The 25,957-nt window shown below is 42.2% G+C and overlaps 1 protein-coding gene across 17 annotated transcripts in view; it reads left to right on the forward strand.

Annotated features, from left to right (window-relative positions):
• Positions 1-25,957, forward strand: part of ncam1a (neural cell adhesion molecule 1a) — a 510,009-nt gene that overhangs the window by 38,122 nt on the left and 445,930 nt on the right. For 15 of the 17 annotated variants that reach the window (XM_080436535.1, XM_080436536.1, XM_080436537.1 and 12 more), the window contains one exon: positions 697-1,542. In XM_080436535.1, coding sequence (XP_080292661.1) covers positions 697-1,542 — 846 coding nt within the window. Of the gene's footprint in view, positions 1-696; positions 1,543-11,813; positions 13,818-15,710; positions 16,480-23,289; positions 23,393-23,478; positions 24,023-25,957 lie in introns of those variants that run through there. The other 2 variants (XM_080436533.1, XM_080436539.1) reach the window with 2 other exon arrangements.

Here is a 25,957-nt window from a genome sequence, read left to right on the forward strand (position 1 = left end):
AAAGGTATACAGTAGGCCTAGCGCACACAAACGTTGACTAATCTCAAATGTACTTATTTATTCTGGAATTGTTAAAGGACAACGTCACCCATTTTCAACCAATCTTCATATAATTGGTCCTCGCTAATGCTGATGATAATATGGTACAATTTTTGTCTACTCTGTGTCTCAAAGGAGAACGCCGTGGACAGTTCAGAAACCCGCCTACCAGTGACATCATCGATGGGGAATCCAAGCTAATAGAAACTGCAGGATTTCTATTACTGGAAAGTTAGCAGGCTAAAATGAAAGCCATTACTCTCACGTTAATAAAAATCAAAATAAAACATTTAAAATCGTTCATCCTAATGATGATCCTAATGATGATGTCACTGGTAGCCAGGTATCTGAAGTGTTCACAGCCCTCCTATGAGACAAGGACCAAGTAGAAGATAATTGTACCATTTTATCATGAACATTAGTGAGGACCAACTGTACGAAGATATGTTGAAAATGGGTGAAGTCGTCCTTTAACAAACATGCTAATGTTTCACCCTAGTGGTGTTCGTCCGAGCTCTGATGGAGACCACTATGCTGAAAAGTTTAAAAAAAAACGCAAAATATATTCGAATTGTTATAATGTTATATATGTTGTTATAATTATATTACTGACTTAATTCATTATTAATTTAATTAATCCCTCACCTCATTTCCAAGGTTCTTCTGCAAATTTTACAAAAGACATCCAGGAAGCAGACAATTGGCTGTCTTCTGTGAGGGCAGAGTTCATTAAAAGAGTCTCAGGGCCCATCCTGAATACCATACTGGACAAACTCCTGGTTAAGAAAGTCATCATTGATGAAGAAAACGAGTCAGTCACAGGGGAAAGACTCAGGACCGAGAAAGCACGACACATTATCGACATGGTGCGGAACAAGGGACACGAGGCAAGTTCAGCGATGATTGACATCCTTTGTCAGCTGGACCCTAGCCTTAGTAAACTGCTGCATGAGTATTACAGCAAGATCAGTGAGATAAAGGGAAGTATTCTGGAGAAGAAGAGACACACAGAGGAGCAAGAGATAAGGGACAGGAATGATACAGAGTTTAATAACTCTATGGAGAAGATAGAGGGATCCATCCAAAAGTACAAGGAGGACATCGAGAAGAGCGACGACAAAATATGTAAACTGCAGAGCCAAATGGAGAAGACCGATGAAGAGAAGAAAAAAGAGTTGGAACAAGAGCTGGAACAAGAGCAGAGGCTGGAATCTGAGATTGAGAAAAGTCTGAATACGTTCAGGGAAGAAAAAAAGAACAAGGAGAGCGAAAGGGAGACGAGTTACAGACAGGACATTGAGCGGATGAAAAACATTTACGATATAGAAAAGGACAATATTACCCTCCTTGAGATAATCAACTACTCAGAAACAAAGATGCAGGGACAACTGGAGGAAATTAATAAAATATTGGTAGAAAAAGACCAACAACTGAAGCAGAAAGATGAAGAGCTGAGGGAGATGAAGAAGAAGTGTGATGATGTCATTATAAGCACACAGTCTGGTAAGAATTTCATTATTAATAACCTTATTTAGTTAGATTAGGGGTCCCCAACTTTTTTGCATGTAGAACAACTTTCAAAGTCATTGAATATGCAGGACTATTAATTATTAACCGAAAATATAAAGTGTGTTTTTATACTTGCATAATGGACTTACTTCATATTGCTGTCTTCTTATCTGGCTGTTTCCTTTGTTTCCGCTCTCTATTCATTTTGTAACTATAAAGTGAAGTGTGAAGTGAGTGAGTTCATTGAGCAGAAACTGTTGCACAGTTAAAGGAGAAATTTTGGGGTAAATAACATGTGCTCTCCTCTTTACCTGCCTATTATGACATCCCTAAATCATAGGTTTTTTTTTTTCACGGCAGTAAGTGGACGACTCTCTAGTTCCGGCTCCAAACAAAATTTTTCTTTTAAATATATTTGTATTATTGCATGATAGAACTCACCCATACTCTGTATGTCTCTTTTGAGCCACCTTAGTATCAAATTCAGCATTTGCACAAACTCCCTGTGTTTACATTCTCTAGTCTACCGAGTGCTATTCATTCTTATCAGCTTTTCCTACGATTGATTTATTAGCAGAAATAATATTAAAAATCACACCCTGTGTGAAGTGGGCGGTGTCTTGCTAGCTAATCACAATACTGAATGGAGTCAACCAATCATGTACAAAAAATAAATACATTTATCTTTATGATGGACGAAACCATAACTTGAAAAAAACCAATTTAAGTTTTTTTTAAAGTTATGGTTTCTTATATAGGGCTATACACATGTGTCATGTGACACTGGCCAATCACAGTCCTGAATAGACTGTGATTGGCCAATCACGGTGCAGGGTTAGGCGGGGTACTTTTTGGCCAATCACAGCGCAGGATAATTGTACAAATATCCAAACCTCACTTATAGGGGCGGTTTCACCGCCCAAAAATATAGCTGCAAGCATTGATACAGGGGCCAAGGAATGAAATAGAATAGGCAATATGAAAAAGGCAATACAATACGCACAATAAGCCATAGAAACAGAATAGATTGAACTTGAGACAAAGCAGCCCATGCAATTAACATTCTGAACAGCTGAGCAGAGGACTGACTGATTGTGGATATTGTAATGTATCTCTGTATTGTGTTGCTTATAATGCAGATTTCAAACTCGTGTCACAAATTCTGTTATCATGACAAAAGTTTGCAATTTTGCAACACAGATGGATTGTAGTATTCTAATTAGGCTTATACATTTTGTCACCTTAGCGACAATATGTGGTTAGTCAGCTTCATATTCCAACATTTCCGTGGATGTCAGGGGTGCCCTTCTGCCACTTTAAGAAGTTAACTTTAAACCTAAAATATAAAATAAGCTACGTAGCGCCGGCATTATGTTTTCAAAAGTCAATATGGTGTTTATAATAATAATAATAATAATAATAATAATAATAATAATAATAATAATAATAATAATAATAATAAAGACCTTAAATGATTCCAACTGGGAAAAGTACTTTTCAGCTTGACCCAGCTGAGGTGGTCATATTTAGCACTACTTGTGTCTGTTGATGAGCATAAACTCTTACCTTCAGTCATGAACCAAGTCCCTGTTTCACTAACACTACTCTAGATCAGTGGTTCACAAACAATTTACCAATTTGATGTCTCCTCGGAACCAAAACTAGTGAAAATATCTACAAGCTCACAATGCGTTGCTATCCGAAAACTTGTGAGCTTGTAGATCGGCTGATAGAGCTGATAAGGGAATGAAAATCCTGCTCTATGTTGATAAAAACACTTTCTAGTTAAAGAGGTGGTGCCATGGTTTTGCACCTTTTCTGTTTTTTATGTGTCTATGAGGTTGATAGAACTTCATTAAGCCCCCTGGTGGTGTTTTTATGGTGTTTTATGTCTTCTCTGACTATTTTGAGTTTCTTCCTGGAGGCTGAAACCTTGAGGGTCAAACGTGCCAATAGAAAAACAGCACTTTAATGTACAGTAAAATGATACCCTCCCCCTCATTATCATAACACAACACAACAGGTGTGGGCATGAGGAGGAGGAGGGACTAGGACAGGTGGGTGGTGCTAAGGTGGTGGAGGAGGTGCTAAGGTAAGAACCAGGTATACTTAATGAACTGGAGGCGTGTCCACATAAAACATAATTTTAACACTTTCTGCACACTTTTTTGAAAAAAATCTTCCTCCTATAACCATAATACCTGATGATTATGTTTTAGGTGGGGAAAACATCACTGAAAATCACGGCACCCCGTCTTTAAACAGCTGAAAACCCAGAGTAAAAAAGATGAGACGGAATGAAGCAGACACAGGCTAGTTCTCAAGTTAAAAAGTTGACATTGTATTAAGAGGGAGAATCTATACATGAGGCACCGTACAGCAAAATATCTCTCTGATGGTACAATCACTGATCACAATAGTTATACACAAAGGCTCGAACAACACTTTGACCTCGGCTCTGACCGGCGTCGCTGGGGGTGTTGTTGGTTTGTCATAGATGGTCAAGTTAAATCCAATGAGCTGTTATCGTATTCCTCAAGAGATAATCAGTGACCTTGCATGCGTTTCTTTTGAGCTCAAAACGCAAGCCTGGTTGCTGGATGAAAGGTGACAGATTGGTTACACGATGCCTTAGAGACAGGAAAAGTTATATGATTTGGGCTTAATTGACTTGTTACACCTACAGGCAGTGGTGTAAATGGCCTGGATTCGCTTTGGGAACCCTACTGGTGCATGTGTGACCAGTTTGCGCGCGCATAACCGCGTTTTTCGCGGTTATTCCCTTTATTTCGCGTTTTTTCGCGGTTATTCCCCTTTTATTTCCGTTTTTTATTACTTTAATTCGGTTAATTCGGTACAAAAAAATGTACTTAAAAAAAAAAAAAAAAGTTGGACACTCTGAAGAGCGTTCCCACACGTGTTCACACCGTTCCCCCGCAACGGTTGCTATGGGAACGCCGTTCCCAAGCGTGCAACGCCATTTACACCACTGCCTACAGGTCACTATTCATTGATAAAGGAGATAAAAACAGACCTATCATCGGCTATTTTTACAAGGAACATGAAAATAAATACCCTCAAAGTAGCATTTCATGTTATCTTTAAAAAGTGTGTATGCATTAACTCATTAATTGCCAGACTGTCCTTGCCAGTGATTTCCAAGTGTTTTCACTAACCTTTGAAAAATCATAGAATATTATTCTTCACAACGATCCACCCGCCGATCGCTTTAAAAGACATAATCCATTCCATAGATATGGGCAGTTGAATGAGGGGTGGTTTTCGACCCAAAACAACAGAAAGCAGAGAAAAGCCATCGAATAACATGGAAGTGAACGGGCTGTTTTTTTTACGATCACGTGATTTGCTGCTGCTTTGCTTCCCTGGGAGTCGAATCAAATCAAATCAAATCAAAGTTTATTTATATAGCACATTTCACATGACAGAATCAAACAAAGTGCTGTACGAATGGTGACTCCCAGGTTAGCGAACAGCGCCATCTAGTGGAAAACCACTGAAAACACCAAAACCCGTCAAACCTGTGATTGGCGGTGTGGGCTTTGGAAAAAAACACGTCAAGCACGTCAATGGCAGAGAATTAGTTAATTAATACGGTCAGGATTTGTGCGCGGCAATTTAAACAAAGCCTGCATAAGGTAACGCTCGAACCAGGGACCTTGTGACCTACAGACAGTCATCAATCAATCAATCAAACTTTATTTATATAGCACATTTTACACAACGTTAGTTGACCAAAGTGCTGCACAGGTAAAAAGCAGAAAAAAAAGAAAAGCAACAATACATCAAATCAGAAAAAAAAGAACACAAAAAACACATAATAAAGTGTAAAAAACGCATAGCATATTGTATGTTGTACAATTGCACGTATGTAGGTTAATACAGAGGGTAGGGAGGCGATTTGATGAGAGTTAAAAACAGGAACATTTATGATTGGATGTGGTTAAAGGCCAGAGAGAAGAGGTGAGTTTTAAGTAGGGTCTTAAAGATCTGGATGGACTGAGCAGATCTGATGTGGAGGGGGAGATTGTTCCACAGCTGTGGGGCTGCCACCGCAAAAGAGCGATCCCCTCTGGTTTTGAGGGTTAGGTTTGATGGCACAGTCAGCAACGACTGGTCAGCAGACCTTAGTGCTCTGGGTGGGTTATGGGGTGTTAGAAGTTCAGCCATATATGGGGGGGCCAGACCATTTATGGATTTAAAAGCAAATAATACAATTTTAAAATCAATTCTGTATTTTACCGGAAGCCAGTGGAGAGAGGCCAACACTGGAGTGATGTGGTCATATTTTTTGATACCTCTGAGAAGGCGAGCAGCAGCGTTTTGGACTAGTTGCAAACGCCTGAGTAGGGAGAGGTCGATGCCATAATATAGTGCATTACAGTAGTCAATCCTAGTTGAGATAAAGGCATGGATTACTAATTCAAATTGTTTGAGGGGGAGATATGGTTTGATTTTGGCCAGGAGTCGTAAATGAAAAAAGCTGTTTTTTATGACTGCGCTAATCTGTTTATCAAATTTGAAGTTGCTGTCAAAAATAACACCTAGGTTTTTTGCATTATTGTGGATATTTGAGGTGAGGGGGCCCAGGGTGTTGACAGGTGAGGTGGGGTGGTGTCCAAAGATGATGATTTCGGTTTTATTATTGTTGAGGTGTAGGAAATTAGCATTCATCCAGGATTTAATGTCATCTAGGCAGTTGATCAAGGTTATGAAGGAATTATTGTTATTAGACGCAAGTGGCATGTATATTTCGACGTCGTCTGCGTAGCAGTGGAAGGCAATATTATGTTTCGAGAGGATAGATCCGAGGGGCAACATATATAATAAGAACAGTAGGGGGGCCAGAATAGAGCCCTGGGGAACCCCACAGGTGAGAGGGGCTGCAGGAGAGGAGAACTCGCCCAGCTGGACAGAGAAAGTCCTGTCGGTTAGATAGGATCTGAACCAATCTAGGGCCGTGCCCGAGATGCCAACCTGATTTTCCAGTCGTGAGAGCAGGATTCTGTGGTCCACCGTATCAAAAGCGGCCGAGAGGTCCAGCAGAACCAAAATGGCGGGGCTACCAGAATCCACAGTTAAAATTAGGTAATTAAAAACTTTTAAAAGGGCTGTTTCCGTGCTATGGCCCGGTTTAAAACCTGATTGAAATTTTTCATGTAGGCCATTGTTGGTTAGAAATGATTGTAGTTGGGTGTAGACTGTTTTTTCGAGGACTTTAGATAGAAAAGGTAGCTGGGAGATAGGTCTGAAGTTGGAGAGAATAGATGGATCTAGGTTTTTCTTTTTGATTAATGGATGGACAACAGCATGTTTGAAAGTGGCTGGGACATGTCCTGAGAGAAGGGATATATTTACTATTGATACGAGGCTTGGGCCGACTGAGCAGAACACTTCTTTGAGAAAACGGGGGGGGATGCTATCTGTAGGGCAGCTTGTGGGCCGGAGATGAGAGACTATGTCGGAGAGTGAGGAGATAGATTCGAAGTTCGAAGTGATCGAAAGCAGCAGGGCAGTGTGAAGGTGCAGAGGGTGGAGCAGTGAAGGTATGCAATGACCTAAGATCTGATATTTTTTCAGTGAAGAATTTTTGAAAATTGTCGCAGAGAGTGAGTGATGGGGTGAGAGGAGAGATATCACGAGGATTGATAAGGGAGTTAAAAATATCAAAAAGCACCTGGGGTTTGTGACTATTGTTTGAGACTGTGTTGGAGATGAAGGCCGATTTTGCCGTTTTAACGGCTCGCTGGTAAGTAACCTGCAGGCATCCGCGCAGGATTTCCAAATTTACATGGAGTCTGTCATTTTTCCACCGTCTCTCCGCGCGCCTGCAGGTGCGCCTGAGGCCTCTGGTGGTGTCGTTTAGCCATGGCTCGGAAAGTGTCTTAGTGCGTGTTTTTCTGAGTGGAGCAATCGTGTCTAAAATGCGAGTGCATGTGGAATAAAAATTCAAGAGGAGTGCCTCCGCAGTGGGGATGTAATTTGTGCCCATGACAGTAGGCACAGAATCATTAAAAATATCGGAGAATTTTGATGCAGTGGATGGGTTTATCGCGCGTGTGCGACGCACAGGGACATTAGGTTTGGCTAATGAGCAAGGAATTGTTGAAGTGAATCAAATTGGAAAATGATCTGATGTGCATGGAGGAGTACAAATATCGGTAATAATGACGGATAGTCCCTTAGTTAAAACAAGATCTAAAATATGGCCCTTTTCGTGAGTAGGGTTGGATACAGATTGTGTGAGACTAAAAGAATCAATAAGAATTAAAAAGTCCTTGACGAGGGGTTTTGATTTAGAGCAGACCTGGATGTTAAAATCTCCAGTAATTATGCAGTGGTCGTATTTGATCATAGTTTCTGACAGAAAATCGGCAAATTCATTTATAAAGTCCTTGCTTTTTGGCGGGCGGTATATGATTGCGCAGAAAACTGGCGGGGACATCTTTAGCTCAAACGATTGTAGCTCAAAGCTTAAGTAGGTGGTTACAGGTTGAATCAGATTGCAATTCATGTTATTTTTAAAGATTGAAGCTAAGCCCCCTCCAGTGCTAGTGGTTCGGGGGGTGCTGAAAAAAGTTAGATCTGGGGGGAGTAGTTCAGAAAAGGATGTAGAGTCGCCAGCAGGGGCCCATGTTTCAGTTAAAAACCAAAAATCAAGGTCGTGAGTGGTGATACAATTATGTAATAAAAAAGTTTTTTCCTTTATGGATCTTGTGTTGAATAGGGCCATGTGAAAGTTAATACCAGGGCTGGGTGATGTTGTGGTGCGTTTTAGCGGGCGGAGATAGATGGGCCCAACGCTGCGCCTGGAGCTGTGGCCAGGTTTGTGCTGTCTCGGTCTGATCAGAGCTGGGATATGGGAAACAAGTGGAGCTATATTTATACAAGGAGTCCTATTTTTAGACGTGGTGATAGTGGAATTGATATGATTAAAAACAGTGATAGCAGCTTGTGAGGGTTGTGGTTGTGGTCCTAGCCCGTTAGGGTGCCGGGAGGAGAGCACTGTGGAACGGGCTTAGGGCTAGAACCAAATTGTGGCACACAGATCAGTGCGCGTGTTGGCAGGGGGGTTGGTCTGCTCTAGAGCGTGGTGTAAACAATAGGAAATATTTGCCGATAGCGCCTGGCATCCCTGCTTGCTAGGGTGTAAGCCATCATGGGCGAAAAAAGAGGGACGGGCCCAGAACAGGTTAAAATTGTCAATAAAATTCAGGTGGTGATTAAAACAGTGTGACTTGAGCCAGGTGTTCAGGCTCAGGAGTCTACTAAACCGCTCGTCACCGCGTCCGAGCGTCGGGATCAGGCCAGAGAGGAAGACAGACTTTCCGCTGCTTTTTAGGATGTCAATCAGGTGGATGAAATAGTACTTTGTCAATTCTGATAGATTACAGGCGGAGTCATTTGTACCGATGTGCAGCACAATCTTTGAAATGGACGTGGGGAGCGTGTCTAAAAGTCCTGAGAGTTTTTGGAGGAGAGTAAACGTTGTGGCGCCTGGAAAGCAGTGTGTTATGGCATTTATGGGGCGGATATTTCTGACCATGGAGTCGCCGATAATCATCACTGTGGGAGCTATGAGAGGGATCACAGTGGGAGCAATTTTTGGAGCTGGCGGTGAAGCAATGTTTGGAGCTGGGGGAGGTGGCTGAGTGGATCCAGTGGGCGTCGGTGCTGCTTTCTCAGCACCAGGCTTGAGGGGAGGGGGACCCCCGACCTGTCTGTTTACAGCTGATAGCAACATTCTTCGTCGAGCAGAGGGGGGCTGTTCCCTTTGCCTAGTACCTAGTTCACAGGTGGCCTGTGCAGCCGCTGGCACCAGCACGGAACCGAGTCTGGGGGACTGAATATGCACCTGAGAGCGGAGATCAGCGACCGGGGCGGACGGGTTGGACATCACTGCGGGGTCGGGGGGTGCATGGGAAGTGACACTACCACCTGAACTACTGCTAATTTCCGTGAAATTGTCGCACATTCACATACCGAGGAAGAAATGCCACTTGAAAATGTTCAAATCAGCCTCATGGTGGCGCTAAAACTGGCCAATTCGCATTTTTACCTATAACTGCACCGAACTGCGTAAAAATGTGTATGCGCAATCCCTAGAAGCCAAGGCAAAACCATTGCCCGGCATTTTTCACATCTGCCTTTGGTAGCGCCACCATGAAGCCGACTTTATAAAAAATATATACATATCAAAATTTCACGCAAAACGGTACACATGATCTCTATGGTCATGTAATCAAGACGGATCTGTTTGATTTGTCATATTCCATCTTGATTGAGGCTCCATTTGGTTATTTAATTTTTATCTCTGAATTATAGACCTAGAACCGCTCAATAACCAATGGGCATAGCCAAACCTCAATTTGAAACTCAATATATTATGGCAATTTGTTTTACACTTAAAAATTTAATAAATGAACAAACAAACAAACAAACAAATAAATAAATGTCCTCACCTGTGCTACGTATCAAATATCATGTTCAGTCGTCATTCAGTAAAGTTGAGTGGGAGTGGAAAATTCCTTTGTTATTCTCTCTGAGTTAAATGCTCAATGACCTTTGGGGTTCCACAGACCCCAGTTTGATGCTTTAAATCCAAATAAAAGTCCTCACCTGGGCTACTCCTGCACATCTTAATCAGTCATCATTTGCGAGGAGAATGACTGGAAGTCAATTCCTTGAACATAAAAACATTTGCGTTGGGTAGTATGTTTTATGATCTTTGATCTTTGTGGCAGAGGATTATGGATAAATATATATTGTCCAAAACTGTTACTGATCTTCAAGCTCAAAAACGTGTCCCATCGTTATGCGTTTTGAGCTTGTAGTTCTGCTATTTTTATTACTTATGTGTGACACTGTAGTATAACGAAGAAGTAAAATATGGACATACTGTAAGACGTTTCTGTCCCTCAACAAGGATATCATTTATTCCACCTTTTTAATGTTACAAAAAGTAATAAAAAACAATAATAACAACTTTGTTATAGTTAGTAGCCTAGTAAAAAATTAATTTAAAAACTGCGTTTTTATGTGAAGTGAATTATGTCTTAACATTCCTACAGGAAAGCTACTAGTTTGTTAGCACTATTTGTTAGTTGCAATGTGGACAGAGATTCCTAAAAGTCTGTAACTGAGTGAAGAGGGAGGGGAAGTCATGTAGCATGGCTCTATACAAAAGGGTTGGACATCACGACAGACAAAGGGTTGAGACCAGCATTATGGGCCAGATCTGTCAGCTTTTGGATTTTTTAGGAATAGGAATAACAATGACATAGAACCACATACAGTAGGCTATATTATTGTGTAAAAGAATCATACAGTATAATAACATGAAATATTTGTACACAAATGTTCAGAGAATGCTACCGTGTTGGTTGTGAAAGCTTCACCTTCACCCCTACATCATGGGTTGCATTGCAAGTAAAGCAAGAATATAGACAAACATTATAAAAAAAAAAGAGGGAACAAATAAATACAAGTTATGCTAATGTTACCTCTGGATTTGGAGTCCTTGGAACTGCATTTTTCTTTTTTTTAAATCTTTCTTAGGCCATCTCTCTTCTTTGGCAAGGCATCAGGTTCAAAATGGTCGCTGCAAACTAGAAATCCTTTCATCTGATCAGCCACAGCAGTAGTATTGGGATCAATTTGTAGCACTGTTAGCACAGCCATAGTTTCTTCAACTCTTCATCCATAAAAGGTATTCTATGAAAGGTGTCCGTCGTCCTTTTTGGACAGTGAGGATTTACACACTGCGACATTGTGTTATATCCAAATAAAGATTGATAAACTAGAATCAAATGTACTCTTTTTGCTAATAAAACCATTGCAAAAGCTGGTAAGAATAAATGGTGCACGGCAAACTAGAGAATGTAAACAAATGGACCGTAAATCTCGTTCCGGCGAGAGTTCGTTCGAATGCTGAATTTGATACTATGGTGACTCAAGATCGACATACGGGGCGTGGGTGTGTTCTGTCACCTGGCAGTAGGATACAACAACAGTGATAACACACACAAATGTGTGTGTGGCATAACGATTAAATTGGGAGAAAGGGGGTAAAAAAGCATCCACAAATGGCTGAAACTGGCCTGAATGACCAGGGGTTAGGGAGCTTATGTTTGTTACAGTGAATAAAAGTGAAAGATATATGAGAAAAAAATATGATTCATTGAGATGTTAAAATATATGCGGTTAATGTAAACGTACATGTATTCTGTCTGCATGTTCTATAAAAGAGAGACAACTGGATATGACACCACAAATTAGAGAACAAGAGGGAAAAATGCCAAACACCAGCAAAGATATGGAGAAGAGCAAGAGAAAGCAACAGCAACTGACCAGGGATCTACAGGACAAGAGCAACGAGGTTGAGAATCTCAAAGTTACCATGAAGGAGAAAGAACAACAGAACACTGTAAAAGAGATACAGAACACAATAGAACAGATGGAGGAAAGCAAGAGAAAGGAACAGCATCTGACCCAAGGTCTGCAGGACATGAAGAACGAGGTAGATAAGCTCAATGGTAAGAACACAATGGAAAAGATGGAGGAAAGCAAGAGAAAGCAACAGCAAATGACTCGGAATCTACAGGACAAGAGCAACGAGGTTGAGAATCTCAAAGTTACCATGAAGGAGAAAGAACAACAGAACACCGTCAAAGTGATGGAGGAGAGTAAAAGAGAGGAACAGCTGACCCAGAGTCTGCAGGACAAGAAGAAAGAGGTAGATACGCTCAATTTTACCCTGGATAAAACAAAGAGAGAACTGCAGAAAACAATGGAAAAGATGGAGGAAAGCAAGAGAAAGCAACAGAAAATGACTCTGGATCTACAGGACAAGAGCAACAAGTTTGAGAATCTCAAAGTTACCATGAAGGAGAAAGAACAAGAGAACACCGTCAAAGTGAATCAGAACACAATAGAACAGATGGAGGAAAGCAAGAGAAAGGAACAGCATCTGATCCAAGGTCTGCAGGACATGAAGAACGAGGTAGATAAGCTCAATGGTAACTTTGAGCTTTTGGATCAAGGTCTGCAGGACATGAAGGACATGAAGAACGAGGTAGATAAGCTCAAAGTTACCATTGAGGAAAGAGAGAAAACAGAGCAACATAAGCTGACCCAGAGTCTGCAGGACGAGAAGAAAGAGGTAGATACGCTCAATGTTACCCTGGATAAAACAAAGAGAGAACTGCAGAACACAATGGAAAAGATGGAGGAAAGCAAGAGAAAGCAACAGCAAATGACTCGGAATCTACAGGACAAGAGCAACGAGGTTGAGATTCTCATCAAAGTTACCATGAAGGAGAAAGAACAACAGAACACCGTCAAAGTGATGGAGGAGAGTAAAAGAGAGGAACAGCTGACCCAGAGTCTGCAGGACAAGAAGAAAGAGGTAGATACGCTCAATGTTACCCTGGATAAAGCAAAGAGAGAACTGCAGAACACAATGGAAAAGATGGAGGAAAGCAAGAAAAGGCAACAGCAAATGACTCGGGATCTACGGGACAAGAACATCGAGGTTGAGAATCTCAAAGTTACCATGAAGGAGAAAGAACAACAGAACACCGTCAAATTGATGGAGGAGAGTAAAAGAGAGGAACAGCTGACCCAGAGTCTGCAGGACAAGAAGAAAGAGGTAGATACGCTCAATGTTACCCTGGATAAAACAAAGAGAGAACTGCAGAACACAATGGAAAAGATGGAGGAAAGCAAGAAAAGGCAACAGCAAATGACTCGGGATCTACGGGACAAGAACATCGAGGTTGAGAATCTCAAAGTTACCATGAAGGAGAAAGAACAACAGAACACCGTCAAAGTGATGGAGGAGAGTAAAAGAGAGGAACAGCTGACCCAGAGTCTGCAGGACAAGAAGAAAGAGGTAGATACGCTCAATGTTACCCTGGATAAAACAAAGAGAGAACTGCAGAACACAATGGAAAAGATGGAGGAAAGCAAGAAAAGGCAACAGCAAATGCCTCGGGATCTACGGGACAAGAACATCGAGGTTGAGAATCTCAAAGTTACCATGAAGGAGAAAGAACAACAGAACACCGTCAAAGTGATGGAGGAGAGTAAAAGAGAGGAACAGCTGACCCAGAGTCTGCAGGACAAGAAGAAAGAGGTAGATACGCTCAATGTTACCCTGGATAACACAATGGAAAAGATGGAGGAAAGCAAGAAAAGGCAACAGAAACTGACCCAAGGCCTGCATGACAAGAGCAACGAGGAGAAGCCCGGTAAGTAAGAATACAAATAGTAGCACTTTAATCAACTGTACATTGCTATGTGATTTGTGTTGAACTTCAACTGACCAACCTCAAGAGTCGTTTTGAAAGTCAGTGACTGTCTTCATCACAAATACACTGATATCAAAAATATAAATGGGTGAATGTATGTGTAAACATAATCATGAATCTAATACAGTGATTCAGGATGCACCATGCTTTGGACAAAATCTGTAGGAGGAGAAGAAAAAAGGGTGTCTTAAACCAAAACATCTAAATGGGGGAAAATCTAGTTAGAAACGAACTACGGCTCAATACTTTTAGGCCAAAAGGCTGACTGATGTCATGTGTTTGGGGAGCCCTGCTTCCCTTCCCAGTAGCTGCTACCCTCCTCTGCTTCAAAATAAAAGTTTTTGTCTAACTCTCCCCACGATCTCAGACGGTTGCTACTGGGAATCCTTGATCTAAAACACGCCCTTGTGACTATTCTACAAATCTGTCTGTTATGTCATCCTTAGTCTACCAGTATAGCCTACTAAGATTTTGGTATGTGATTGAATATTAATAAATATGATAATGTGAACATTTATACATGTATTAAACACAATAAAAAATTTAGCCAATAAATTAATTTGAATAAATAAAATAAATAAAATAAATAAAATAAATAAAATAAATAAAATAAATAAAATAAATAAAATAAATAAAATAAAATTAAATAAAATTAAATAAAATAAAATAAAATAAAATAAAATAAAATAAAATAAAATAAAATAAAATAAAATAAAATAAAATAAAATAAAATAAATTTTACGTCACCAAAATATTAGCTAATCTGATTATCCTGATTAGTATAGTAGATTTCAATGCCAGATAACATTTAGCATCATTAAAAATGTTATAACAAAAATATAAACTGTTGATTAGAAAAGTACATAACAAAAAACACAACATTTTATGTCATGCAAGCGGCTTCAAAACCGAGGTATATACTGTACCAAAATGTTTGTGTACAGTTACTTTCATGCTCATTGGTTACCAGTCCACCTAGACTGTTTGACTGGATTTTTAACATCAGCCTTTTACAGTGCCTCCAGGAGGTCATTTTTGGGTGGTGTAGCCGCCCCTATAAGTGGGGTTGGGACACCTCATTCTCTGTACTGTGATTGGCTCATTAGTACACCCCTAGCTGTACTGTGATTGGCTGACTCTATTGGCTGACTCTATTCAGCACTGTGATTGGCTAGCGAGACACATGATGACATTAATAACCTATAAATAGGACTATGCACTTCAAAAAATCCATTTGTTTTTTGAAGTGAGCTTCCATCACTGTGATGATCACTGTGATGACCACACCACCCACTTCACACTGGGTGTGATTTTTTGTAAACACATTGAACTAAATGCCTCAAATCATGAACGCAGCGTCTGATTGCCGCGAAACTTTACATGAACATTCCCACTAGGCCGAGGAAGAAATGCCACCCTTTTCACATTGTCCTCTTATAGCACCACCAGTAGGCCGAATTTTGCAAAACAAATGTTTTGATATTACTCCTACAGATTTTGTCCAAACATCACACAAATCGGTACACATTATCTCTACAGTCATGTGATCAAGACGGATCTGTCCGATTTATCATATTCCATCCTGATTGGCTAATATTGGCATCTAGAGTTTGCAGGAGTGGCTCGTTTTGAACAATGCCTCAAATCATAAACGCAGCGTCCGATTGCCGTGAAAATTCCGTGCAGAGGAAGAAATGCCAGCCATTTCACATTGGCCTATTATAGCACCACCAGGAGGCCAAACACATTTTTCTATATTACTCTGAATTCCGAACATTTAGCCTTGTTTCTCTCACTACACACCTACTGTAATAGCTATACTTTCTGTTGCAGGACAGCACTCTAAAGCAGCATGGCCTTTCAGAGTTGTTTCTCTGTGTCTCTGGATGCTGTGTGATATACTGCTGGGGATGCCGGGGATGCTGTGTAATATACTGCTGAGGATGCTGAGCGTGCTGTTTAATCACCTGCTGAGTATGCTGAGGATGCTGCTGTGGATGCTAAAGATACCGCTGAGGATGCTGAGCATGCTGAGCATTCTGTTTAATGAGATGCTGAGTATGCTGAGGATGCTGTGTGATATACTGCTGGGGATGCCGGGGATGCTGTGTAATATACTGCTGAGGATGCTGAGCGTGCTGTTTAATCACCTGCTGAGTATGCTGAGGATGCTGCTGTGGAGGCTAAAGAGTCTTGGTCTTATACCGCTGAGGATGCTGAGCATGCTGTTTAATGAGCTGCTGAGTATGCTGAGGATGCTGTGTGATATACTTCTGGGGATGCCGGGGATGCTGTGTAATATACTGCTGAGGATGCTGAGCGTGCTGTTTAATCACCTGCTGAGTATGCTGAGGATGCTGCTGTGGATGCTAAAGATACCGCTGAGGATGCTGAGCATGCTGAGCATTCTGTTTAATGAGATGCTGAGTATGCTGAGGATGCTGTGTGATATACTGCTGGGGATGCCGGGGATGCTGTGTAATATACTGCTGAGGATGCTGAGCGTGCTGTTTAATCACCTGCTGAGTATGCTGAGGATGCTGCTGTGGATGCTAAAGATTCTTGGTCTTATACTGCTGGCTGTGTTCATATGTCTGACTGGGTAGGTACTATGTCTGTGACTATTCCATGTAACAAAACTGCTACATCACATGCTAACTTGTTACCTGGCATTTTCTAGCTGGACCAACTACAAAGGTCATCACCACAATTTGAGACGTGACTTTTGACCTATTTCTCATTCTTGAGTCTGTTTGTGTGTATTATTAAGGTTAGGTATATCCCTAAACCAACCTCTCAGGGATATAGCGGAAAATAATGTGAGTAAACCTCATCATTGCTGGTTTTTCACCACTGTCATAGAACAATAATAAGTATTATTTTTTATTATTATGTTCCAATAAATCTAATACATAGCTTAATGGCTCCACTAGCATGTCAAAAAGTCTCTGAGACATTGGTTATAGAAACACTATATAAGAAAAATGGTCTGTGACAGTTAACTACAGTATGTTAACTTGTTCACACGTGTCCTGCATGTCCACTCAACACTGTCCAGAGCATATCTCGCCATGGTTGGTGATTGGATGTGAGGACGGGTCATGAATGGTGGTGGATTGGGTGTGTGGGTCATAGGCCTGTTATTTTGGGGAATCTGGAGCTGTAGGGAGCTGGCCCTCATTTATCAAGCTTGCGCAGACCGACAAACGGGCGTACGTCGAGATCAAAGTCACTTTCGAGATTTATCAATCTATCGTCACTTTGACCTGAGCGTATGGCCCGCTCAAATCTCTCGTCTGGTCTCAGGTCTTGCAGGTGTAGCAGGGTGGACATAGGTGCCGTTTACACGAGGACCGTCTCTACAGAAAACAGCAAAATAAAGTATCAGATGTGCCGTCCGTTTACACGGGAACGGTGTTATCAGGGTTTGAAAAATCAACAAAGTGAAACCTCCTTCCAGAGTGGAATTCCTTGAATATGCTGCGCCTCGCGTCTCCGTGTAAACATGCAAAAAAACGTGTTAACCAGTGTTGCCAGATTCTGCGAGAGAAATAAGCAACCAAGTTTATGAAAACTCAAAAGAAGCGACTTGGCTACGGCTATTTTAAAATAGCAGATCTACCTGCTCACAACGCGTTGCGATGCATCGCGGTGTGAGCTTGTAGATCTGCTATTTTCAAAAAAGAAAGAAGAAAAAATAATCTTGAGAAAATAAAAAGAGGTCATTCTGGAACATTTTTTAAACATGTTAACAATATTAACAACACAAATCTTGTATGGGCGTCCCCTGACACAAAATATTTTCAGAAGGGGGGGGGGTTTGTGGTCAAATACATAATTTGACATTAAGATGTTTAAGAACCACTGGTTTAAACAACATTAGGAAACAAGTCCAAATAAGCAACTACACTTTAGAGACAAGCCTAAAGTCGCTTATAATTAGTGGACATGGCATCCAAACAAACAGCTGACAGGAAGAAGACACGTCACCGCCACCTAGCCACCTGGCATGCACACTACAGCGTTAGAACTCACTGGAGCGTCTACATGTAGATGCGAAATAAAAAGTGACAACGGTACAGCACTTTGTCGTTTTCTGATCTGATCGTCCTCGTCTAAACGTAGCCATAGTCTCTCTCTCTCCTATGCCACTGTCGAGTTGTTTAATAAGCAGGCTCTTACAACGACGTAACGGACAGTATTTATTAAGCAACAGCAGGTCAATGAATGAACAACACCGGTTACTTGAGAATGCTACTAGACTAGCTGCTTCCGCGTTAGCATGCACTATGAACCCTGACGTCACAGCCAATAACATTCCATATTATCACATAATACCACATCTCCCTTTCTGAGAACAAAGGGTAGACCACCTTTGTCTCTGCAGGTCTTAAGGGGTTTATTCTGCCCTTTTTGCTGGAAGACCTGTCCCTATTGCAACATGCAAAATACAAATAATATATCTTAAACATTACCATACTCAGTGGCGGACTTAACTGTAGGCAAGGTTAGGCAACCGCCTGGGGCCTCAAGAGTTAGGGGGCCTCATGAAAAAAATAAAATACATTTCTGTAGCCCTACTTTTAGCTTTTTAATGGATCCCATGTTAGTAAAGTTTGATAAAAGTATCAAACTCCCAAAATGCACCAGAATACTGGAAATTACATCTATTCTGTTAAAAAATAATCTGTGGAGGGGGTCTCATACTACCGTTCGCCTGGGGCCTCCAGATCCTTAAGTCCGCCGCTGATACTATGAACCATTACTTTAGCAGACTGTGTTCTACCAAACTTAAACCTTATAGTTTCAGGCAAATGTAAACAGTAATACCAATTTCACAATCACATTTCACTCTCTTTTTTTTTTTTTTTTACATTTCCTTTTTCTTTTTTTTCTTTTTTTCTTTACACAATAATAACTGCAATATTACATGTCACAAATCAGTTCTCTGTTTTTTTTTTTTTTTTAAAAACAAATCAATCACAAGTCAAGTCTGTGTGGTTGTCTAACCTCTCTCCCAGACCTGGTTCGCACAGTCTCTGTGGGGCCCCCTCCGCTGGGTGATGTTGTCTCTGGTGGAGCTGGCTCTGGAGTAGGTGAATCTTCTCCCACCGACTCATCAACGTCGAATCCCCCACTGTTTGTCTGCAGCGGCACCAAGTGATGCCGGTTTCTCCTCAGTGTGCACTGAGGCACCTGGACAAGATAAGAGCGAGGAGTGTTGTGTGGCGATAGCACCGTGCCCTGGACTTTCGCATCGGTGATCCACACCTCCTCCCCAGGTACTAGTGGCTGCAGGTTCCTCGCCCCATGTCTCTTGTCGAAGGATCTCGCGTCGTTACTCCTCTTCTCCCGTTCTTTGGCATCCAGCGCGGCGTAGTCAGGCAAAGCTGGATTTAATAGGGCTGGAAGGGCAGGAACTGTAGTGCGAAGGCGGCGTCCCATCAACAGCTCAGCCGGGCTATAGCCGTTCTGCAGAGGGGTTGCTCTGTAGGCCAGCAGTGCAAGATATGGGTCTGATGCCTTTGTCAGCAGGTTTTTTACTGTTTGTACAGCGCGTTCCGCCTCCCCATTGCTCTGAGGAAACCTGGGGCTGCTGGTGATGTGCTCAAAGTCACAATCTGCTGCAAAGGCTTTGAAGTGGCTACCTGAGAACTGGGGCCCGTTGTCCGATTTAAGACATTCACAAATCCCATGACGGGCAAACATGGACTTCAGGTGTACCACCACATCTGTGGACCTCGTGAGTGACAGCTGTGCAATTTCCACATACCTTGAAAAATAATCTACTACTAGTAGATAAGTCTTGCTATTCAGTGTGAACAAGTCAGCTCCCAAGGTTTGCCAAGGCCTGTCTGGCATCTTAGTTGGCATCAGCGGCTCTTTGACATTCGTCCTTTCCTGGATGCAGGTCCTACATTTTAGCACCATCTCATTTAGCTGGCTGCTGAGTCCTGGCCACCATACTGTCTGCTTGGCTCGACCCCTACACTTTGTCACCCCCAGGTGTCCCTCATGCAGTCTCTGCAGAACATCATCTCTTAAAGCTGATGGGATGACGAGCCTTGTGCCCCGCAATAGCAGTCCATCATGCACGGTCAGCACTGCTCTCTCGGCCCAGTACTGTCTCAACATCCCCTGCAGTTGGCTTTTGTCTGGCCAGCCGTCTTTGCAGTACGTCATCAGTGCAGAGCATGTGCTGTCCGCCTTTAACTGCTCACGTAGGTTGCTCAGATAATCTCCACTGACAGGTAAGTTGTTGATGACAGAGTCTACATAGATATTGGTGTCCTCTAGTAGGCTTGTTTCTGTGTGTGTTCCCGTGGCTCTCAGAAGAGCACGAGACAGGGTGTCGGCTATCCATAAGCTTTTGCCCGGGACATGGTTGATATCTCATGAGCCTCATCCTAAATCTTTGGATTCTTGGTGGGAGGTCATCCAAAGCTTTCCCTCCCAGCAGACTCACCAATGGCTTATGGTCAGTTTCCAGTTCGAATGGTCTGCCCAGGATGAAGCAGCCAAACCGTTCAGATGCCCATGTTGCAGCCAGTGCCTCCTTTTCCAGTTGAGCATATCGCTGCTCCGTTGGCGTCATTGACCTGGATGCATATGCCACAGGTGACCACTTGGCGTCGCTCTTCTGCAACAGGACTGCCCCCAGGCCAAAAGAAGAGGCATCAGCAGAGATTTTCAGTACACTGTTTGGGTTGTACAGTGTGAGCACTGGTGTGGATGAAAGTTTTTAACTGATCAAAGGCTGCCTGCTGCTCTGTCCCCCAGTACCAGTGGTTCTTCTTGGACAGCAGGTCACGCAGCACCTTGTCTTTTTCAGCGAAGCGTCCCAGCTGATTGATCATGCCCAGAAAACTTCTGAGATCACTGACATTTTTAGGTTCATCCATCTCCTGTACTGCTCTCGTCTTCTCTGGATCTGGCTTCACCCCATCTGCTGAAATCACATGACCCAGGAATCTGACTGTGTGGCGTGTGAGCTCACATTTGTCCATGTTAAGCGTAATGCCGGCCTTTTGTGCTTTCTGCAGCACTGCATGTAGCCGCTCATCATGCTCTTCCTGTGTCTTCCCCCAGACCAGTATGTCATCCATGTGACACAGCACCCCCGCTAGGCCACTGGTCACTTCGGTCACCATCATCCTTTGGAAGTGCTCAGGGGCTGATGATATGCCAAAGGGTAAGCGATTAAAATAGTAGCGCCCAAAAGGCGTGATGAAAGTGGTGTATTTAGCAGACGCTTTCGTCAATGGTATCTGCCAAAAGCCCATGTTGGCATCTAATTTGCTGAATACTGTTGCACCAGCTAGCATGCCCAGAGTGTGCTCGACAGAAGGCAGGATACATTTTTCTCTGCACACTGCTTCATTCATCTTTGTGAAGTCTACACAAATGCGAACAGCACCTGATTTCTTCGGAACCACCACCATTCCGGCACACCAATCAGTCGGCTCCTCAATCTTGGTGATTACGCCCATCTCCTCCATACGGTCTATCTCCTCTTGCACATTTCCCATAAGCGGCAGAGGGACTCTGCGTGGTGTGTGGAGAGAGAACGGCACAGCCTCTGGCTTCAATTTAATTGAGTATGGCCTCTGAACAAGACCTAAGCCGCTACACAGCTTCGGATACTGTTGTTTCAATGTGTCCATGGTGATGCTGTCGACCCTGCACACAAGCTGAAGCTGTTCTATGGCAGGCCTTCCCAACAGTGCAGTGTGCAGGCCTTCCACAACATAAATGTCCTCTGTGGCTGTCTTTTTGCCTCTGCGCAGGGTTTCTCTGGCTACACCCAGGACAGAGAGCACATTACCACCTGGCCCAAACAATGGGCGTGTTGACGCTGCCAGGTGCTGCACATCATGCCCCCCTGTTATATCATGGTACACCTCAGCTGGCAGGGCAGTGACATCAGCACCAGTGTCAATTTTAAAGCACACCTTTTTCTGTCTCACTTGAAGCTGCACTGTCCAGGGTTTTTTTCCAGCATCCACAGCTCCTAAGAAAAATCTGTCTTCATCCTCTGTAGTGACAGCATTCAGAGATTTTGCACTGCTTCTGCATACCTTGCCATAATGTCCCCTTTTCCACAGTTATGACACGCAGCATCTTTGGCAGGGCATTCCCACTTTCCATGTGAGGGCATTTTTCCACAACTTTTGCAGGCGTTTGAATCAGGCTGTGACCATGCATTGGGTTTATATTTGCCTTGTGTATGTGGCTGAGACTTAGAGGGAAAGTTGGGCTTTCTGTAGCTTTTAGCATGAACAGCATCAACATTGGAGCACTTGTTAGCACTGTCATTTTCCCCTCTTAAGTCAGACTGTTGTCTTCTAACTTCTTCAGATTGCCTCGCCTTTGTGATAGCAGTTTGAAGGGTTAGGTCTCTGTCTAGCTGTAGCTTTTCAGACAATGAGACGTTTCTCAGGCCAACCACTAACCTGTCGCGGATCAGCTCATTCTGTAACTGTCCATAGTTGCAATGTTCAGCTAATCCATACAACGTAGTGATGAAGGAATCCACCGTTTCTCCCGGCTGTTGCACACACTGATTAAACTTGGCTCTTTCGTAGATTACATTATTTTTAGGCACAAAAAATGCATCCAAGCCTGTCTTGACAGACGCGTAATCCTTCCTCTCATCTTCAGTTAGCGTTAGCCCCCTTAGCACATCTTCGGCTTCATCACCCATACAATACACTAACGTGTTCACCTGGTGTTCGTCCGACGTTGCGTTTAAGTTGCTTGCAAGCCGAAAGCGATTGAATCTTCGGATCCAACGCTCCCATTCTTGAGGTTTGGTAAAATCGAAAGGTTCTGGAGGCTGTATGGTGAACGTAGCAGTCGGCTTAGGTCGAGCCATGTCCTCCTCGTCTCCCATTCCTCCGCACCAAAACGATTCGCTCCTTTTTTTTTTTTTTGTTAAACTCTGTTTACAAGTTGCCCAGTTCTGACACCATGTCGAGTTGTTTAATAAGCAGGCTCTTACAACGACGTAACGGACAGTATTTATTAAGCAACAGCAGGTCAATGAATGAACAACACCGGTTACTTGAGAATGCTACTAGACTAGCTGCTTCCGCGTTAGCATGCACTATGAACCCTGACGTCACATCCGCATCACAGCCAATAACATTCCATATTATCACATAATACCACAGCCACCTCTACTCATAGTCTCCACCCACTCTATTAAGGGGAAAACTGACACCTGTCTGTAATTGAGACAGCTGTGTAAAGCCAGCAGGGAAATCAGCCTGAGCATGGCTTCTGTCAAAGCTCGCCTGTTGGGCTGGAGCTTTGGCTCTCACCAGTTACCACCAGTGCAGGTATGTTTGTTTCTTGTTGTTTAAGCGATCATGAGCTGTAGAATTAGTATTGTGAACTTGTTTTGTTTCAGATTTTGCGTGCTACAATCAATCACAATACAATCACCGAGCAAATGCCTTCTTGGTTGGACTGACCTGGGGTTTTGGTCTGGGTTAGCTAGCCATGTATGGCAGGTAAGTTAACTATTCCTCCCCATTCATAGTGTCGATTAATCACGGCCTTTTGACACCCAGAGTAACTTAAACTGTTTTTGTTCTAGCGACTGACGGCGCTGCTGCTTTGGCTGGGTTGAAACTGCTGGTCTTCCAATGAGTACTGTTTGGCTGAAAGTTAACTGGATCCAGTGTTGGCTGAAGGGACCCATTACTCCAGCAACCATCTCTGTGACCTCTTATGATACTTGAGATTCTAATTGCTATCAGCTAATTTTAAGTGACCTATGTTGATGGTTATCTGTAATTCAGTGTGTAAATGTGTGTTTGTTTCTTTTGTTAGGACCAGAGTTGGGGACTGAGGCTGGGCATGGTGCCCTCCGGTGTTGGTGGTGACCCCCGTCGCCGTGTGCCAGGACAAACCACCCTTTGCTTTTGAGTGTGTGCGTGTGGTTGCCCTGGCTCGTGGGGGTTCCCCCTGCCCCGGGTTGGATGTCCCTGTCCTTGTGCCCCAAAACCCTGGTCCATTAGATTATATCTGCCCAGTATTATTTTGTATGCTACCGTTCATGTCCATGTCCAGGTTAGATTCGTCAAAAACACCCGTCCTTGGTTCTGGTGACTCACCCTGCCCTCCTAATGCGTGAGGGGGCCGTGTTTTTCATTTATTTTATTTTATTTTTTTATTGGATTGTATTTTTTAAATTTTCAAAAAAAATATTTAAAATAAATGAAAAAAGTAATTGAAAAAACACGGCCCCCTCGCGTATTAGGGGGGCAGAGTGAGTCACCAGAACCAAGGACGGGTGTTTTTGATGAATCTAACATGGTTAAAATGGAGTTTGAAGTTACAATGGGTTTGTATAGGAAGGGGGCGTGTCTGATAAAATGAATATCAAATGTCTAAATACTGAATCGAGCAACTTAAAAACTGTCTGGGGGCTCACAAAGGCCTGAGTAGACGATAAAATGACCAATTTTGTTTTAAAAGTGAAATATCCCTTTAATCCCTAAATATATGTATAATCAGGACAGGTGTACTTCTAGATTTAGATTAGAATCATGATTTCCTAAGGTGCAATTCCTTAGGTGGCGTAGTTGGCTATTTCATTCTTACCGCCCTGTTACACAGGCTTAGGCTACACCAGTTTATTCCATCGTAGCCAGATTTATCAACACACCGTGAGAACACACCATTCTCACGCTATGATTGTCAGGATACGACCCTTTGATAAATCACACATGAGCCCTGTCGTAAGATGATTCCTGGGCTTTAATTTAGACTGGTTTCTACGTTCCATTGATAAATGAGGGCCACTATAATCTACTCCTTAGATCAGTTTGTATCAGTTGTGAATTGCTCACAACAATATCCAGCGATCTGTCAGGATATTACCTTGAAATTGAAAATTCGGAAAACCAATTATTCTGTCTTAGCGTGTGAGATACTTTAATGATTATAATTAACTGTGGAGGATACATTCAAATCTTCTGTTCATGTAAAATGTTATATGGAATAATGCATAACACGACTTGTGGAAAAACTAGCACAGTATAAACTGATTTATATTGTGAGTATAATACACACCATAATATGGTGTGTATTATACTCACAATATAAACCAGTGTACATGTTCGTGTTCATGTACATCACCATATTATGGTGATGTACATGAAAAGAAATTATGAAGAGAACTGTTCTTTATAGAACTCCTTCTGCTTGGAAAATACTTCCTATCAACATCAAACACACAAAGTAGATTTTCTTTTAAAAGCTAGTAAAACACGAATGTATTAATATCATAGATGTTATTGTGTCTTTTTTTGCCGTTTTGTAACCTTTGATAGTTTTGTGTTGTGTATTTGTGATAACTTTGAGAAATAAACCCAGACAGAAGGGCTTTATTTCTCAATAACGACCGGCTCCCCATTGATTAGCATGCCTTAGCATTATCATTAATCATTGATTACATGGCTACTTAATAAATAAATGTATATACAGTATATATTAACCCAAAAGTAACAACAAATGATTTGATTGATTTTAAAAGGATTGCATTGGATATAGTGATGAAAGTAGTCCAACTGGGAACATATTGGTAGGAAGTGTTGATCAGTATATTAATCATTATTCTGTTCCTTCTATACATTAATGACATGAATGCTGCCTGTAACTGCAAACTGTTCCTGTTCGCTGATGACTCGGCACTCCTGATCTCGGGTGAGGACAAGTTGCAAGTTGAGGAAGCTCTCAGCTCTGAACTCTAAAAAATCCGTACCTGGCTTACCGATAACATACTGTCACTACACCTTGGGAAAACTGAATCCATTCTATTTGGGACCAAACATTCCCTCAGTAAAATGAAGGTAAATGACTTCAAGGTCAAAGTTGATGACACAATCATCACTAGCAAAGAAGAGATTACCTATTTGGGATGTATTCTTGACAAATACCTGACAGGTGAAAGCATGGCAACAAAGGTGGTGAAAGGAGTAAACCAGAGAACCAGATTTATGGGCAGAGTTTCCTCTTTTGTCAACCCTCAGGCCCTCAGGACCCTCTCAGGGGCCCTGATTCAGCCCCTT

Source organism: Gymnoscopelus braueri, assembly GCF_963280865.1.
Source record: "Gymnoscopelus braueri genome assembly, chromosome: 8".
Lineage (NCBI taxonomy): Eukaryota > Metazoa > Chordata > Actinopteri > Myctophiformes > Myctophidae > Gymnoscopelus > Gymnoscopelus braueri.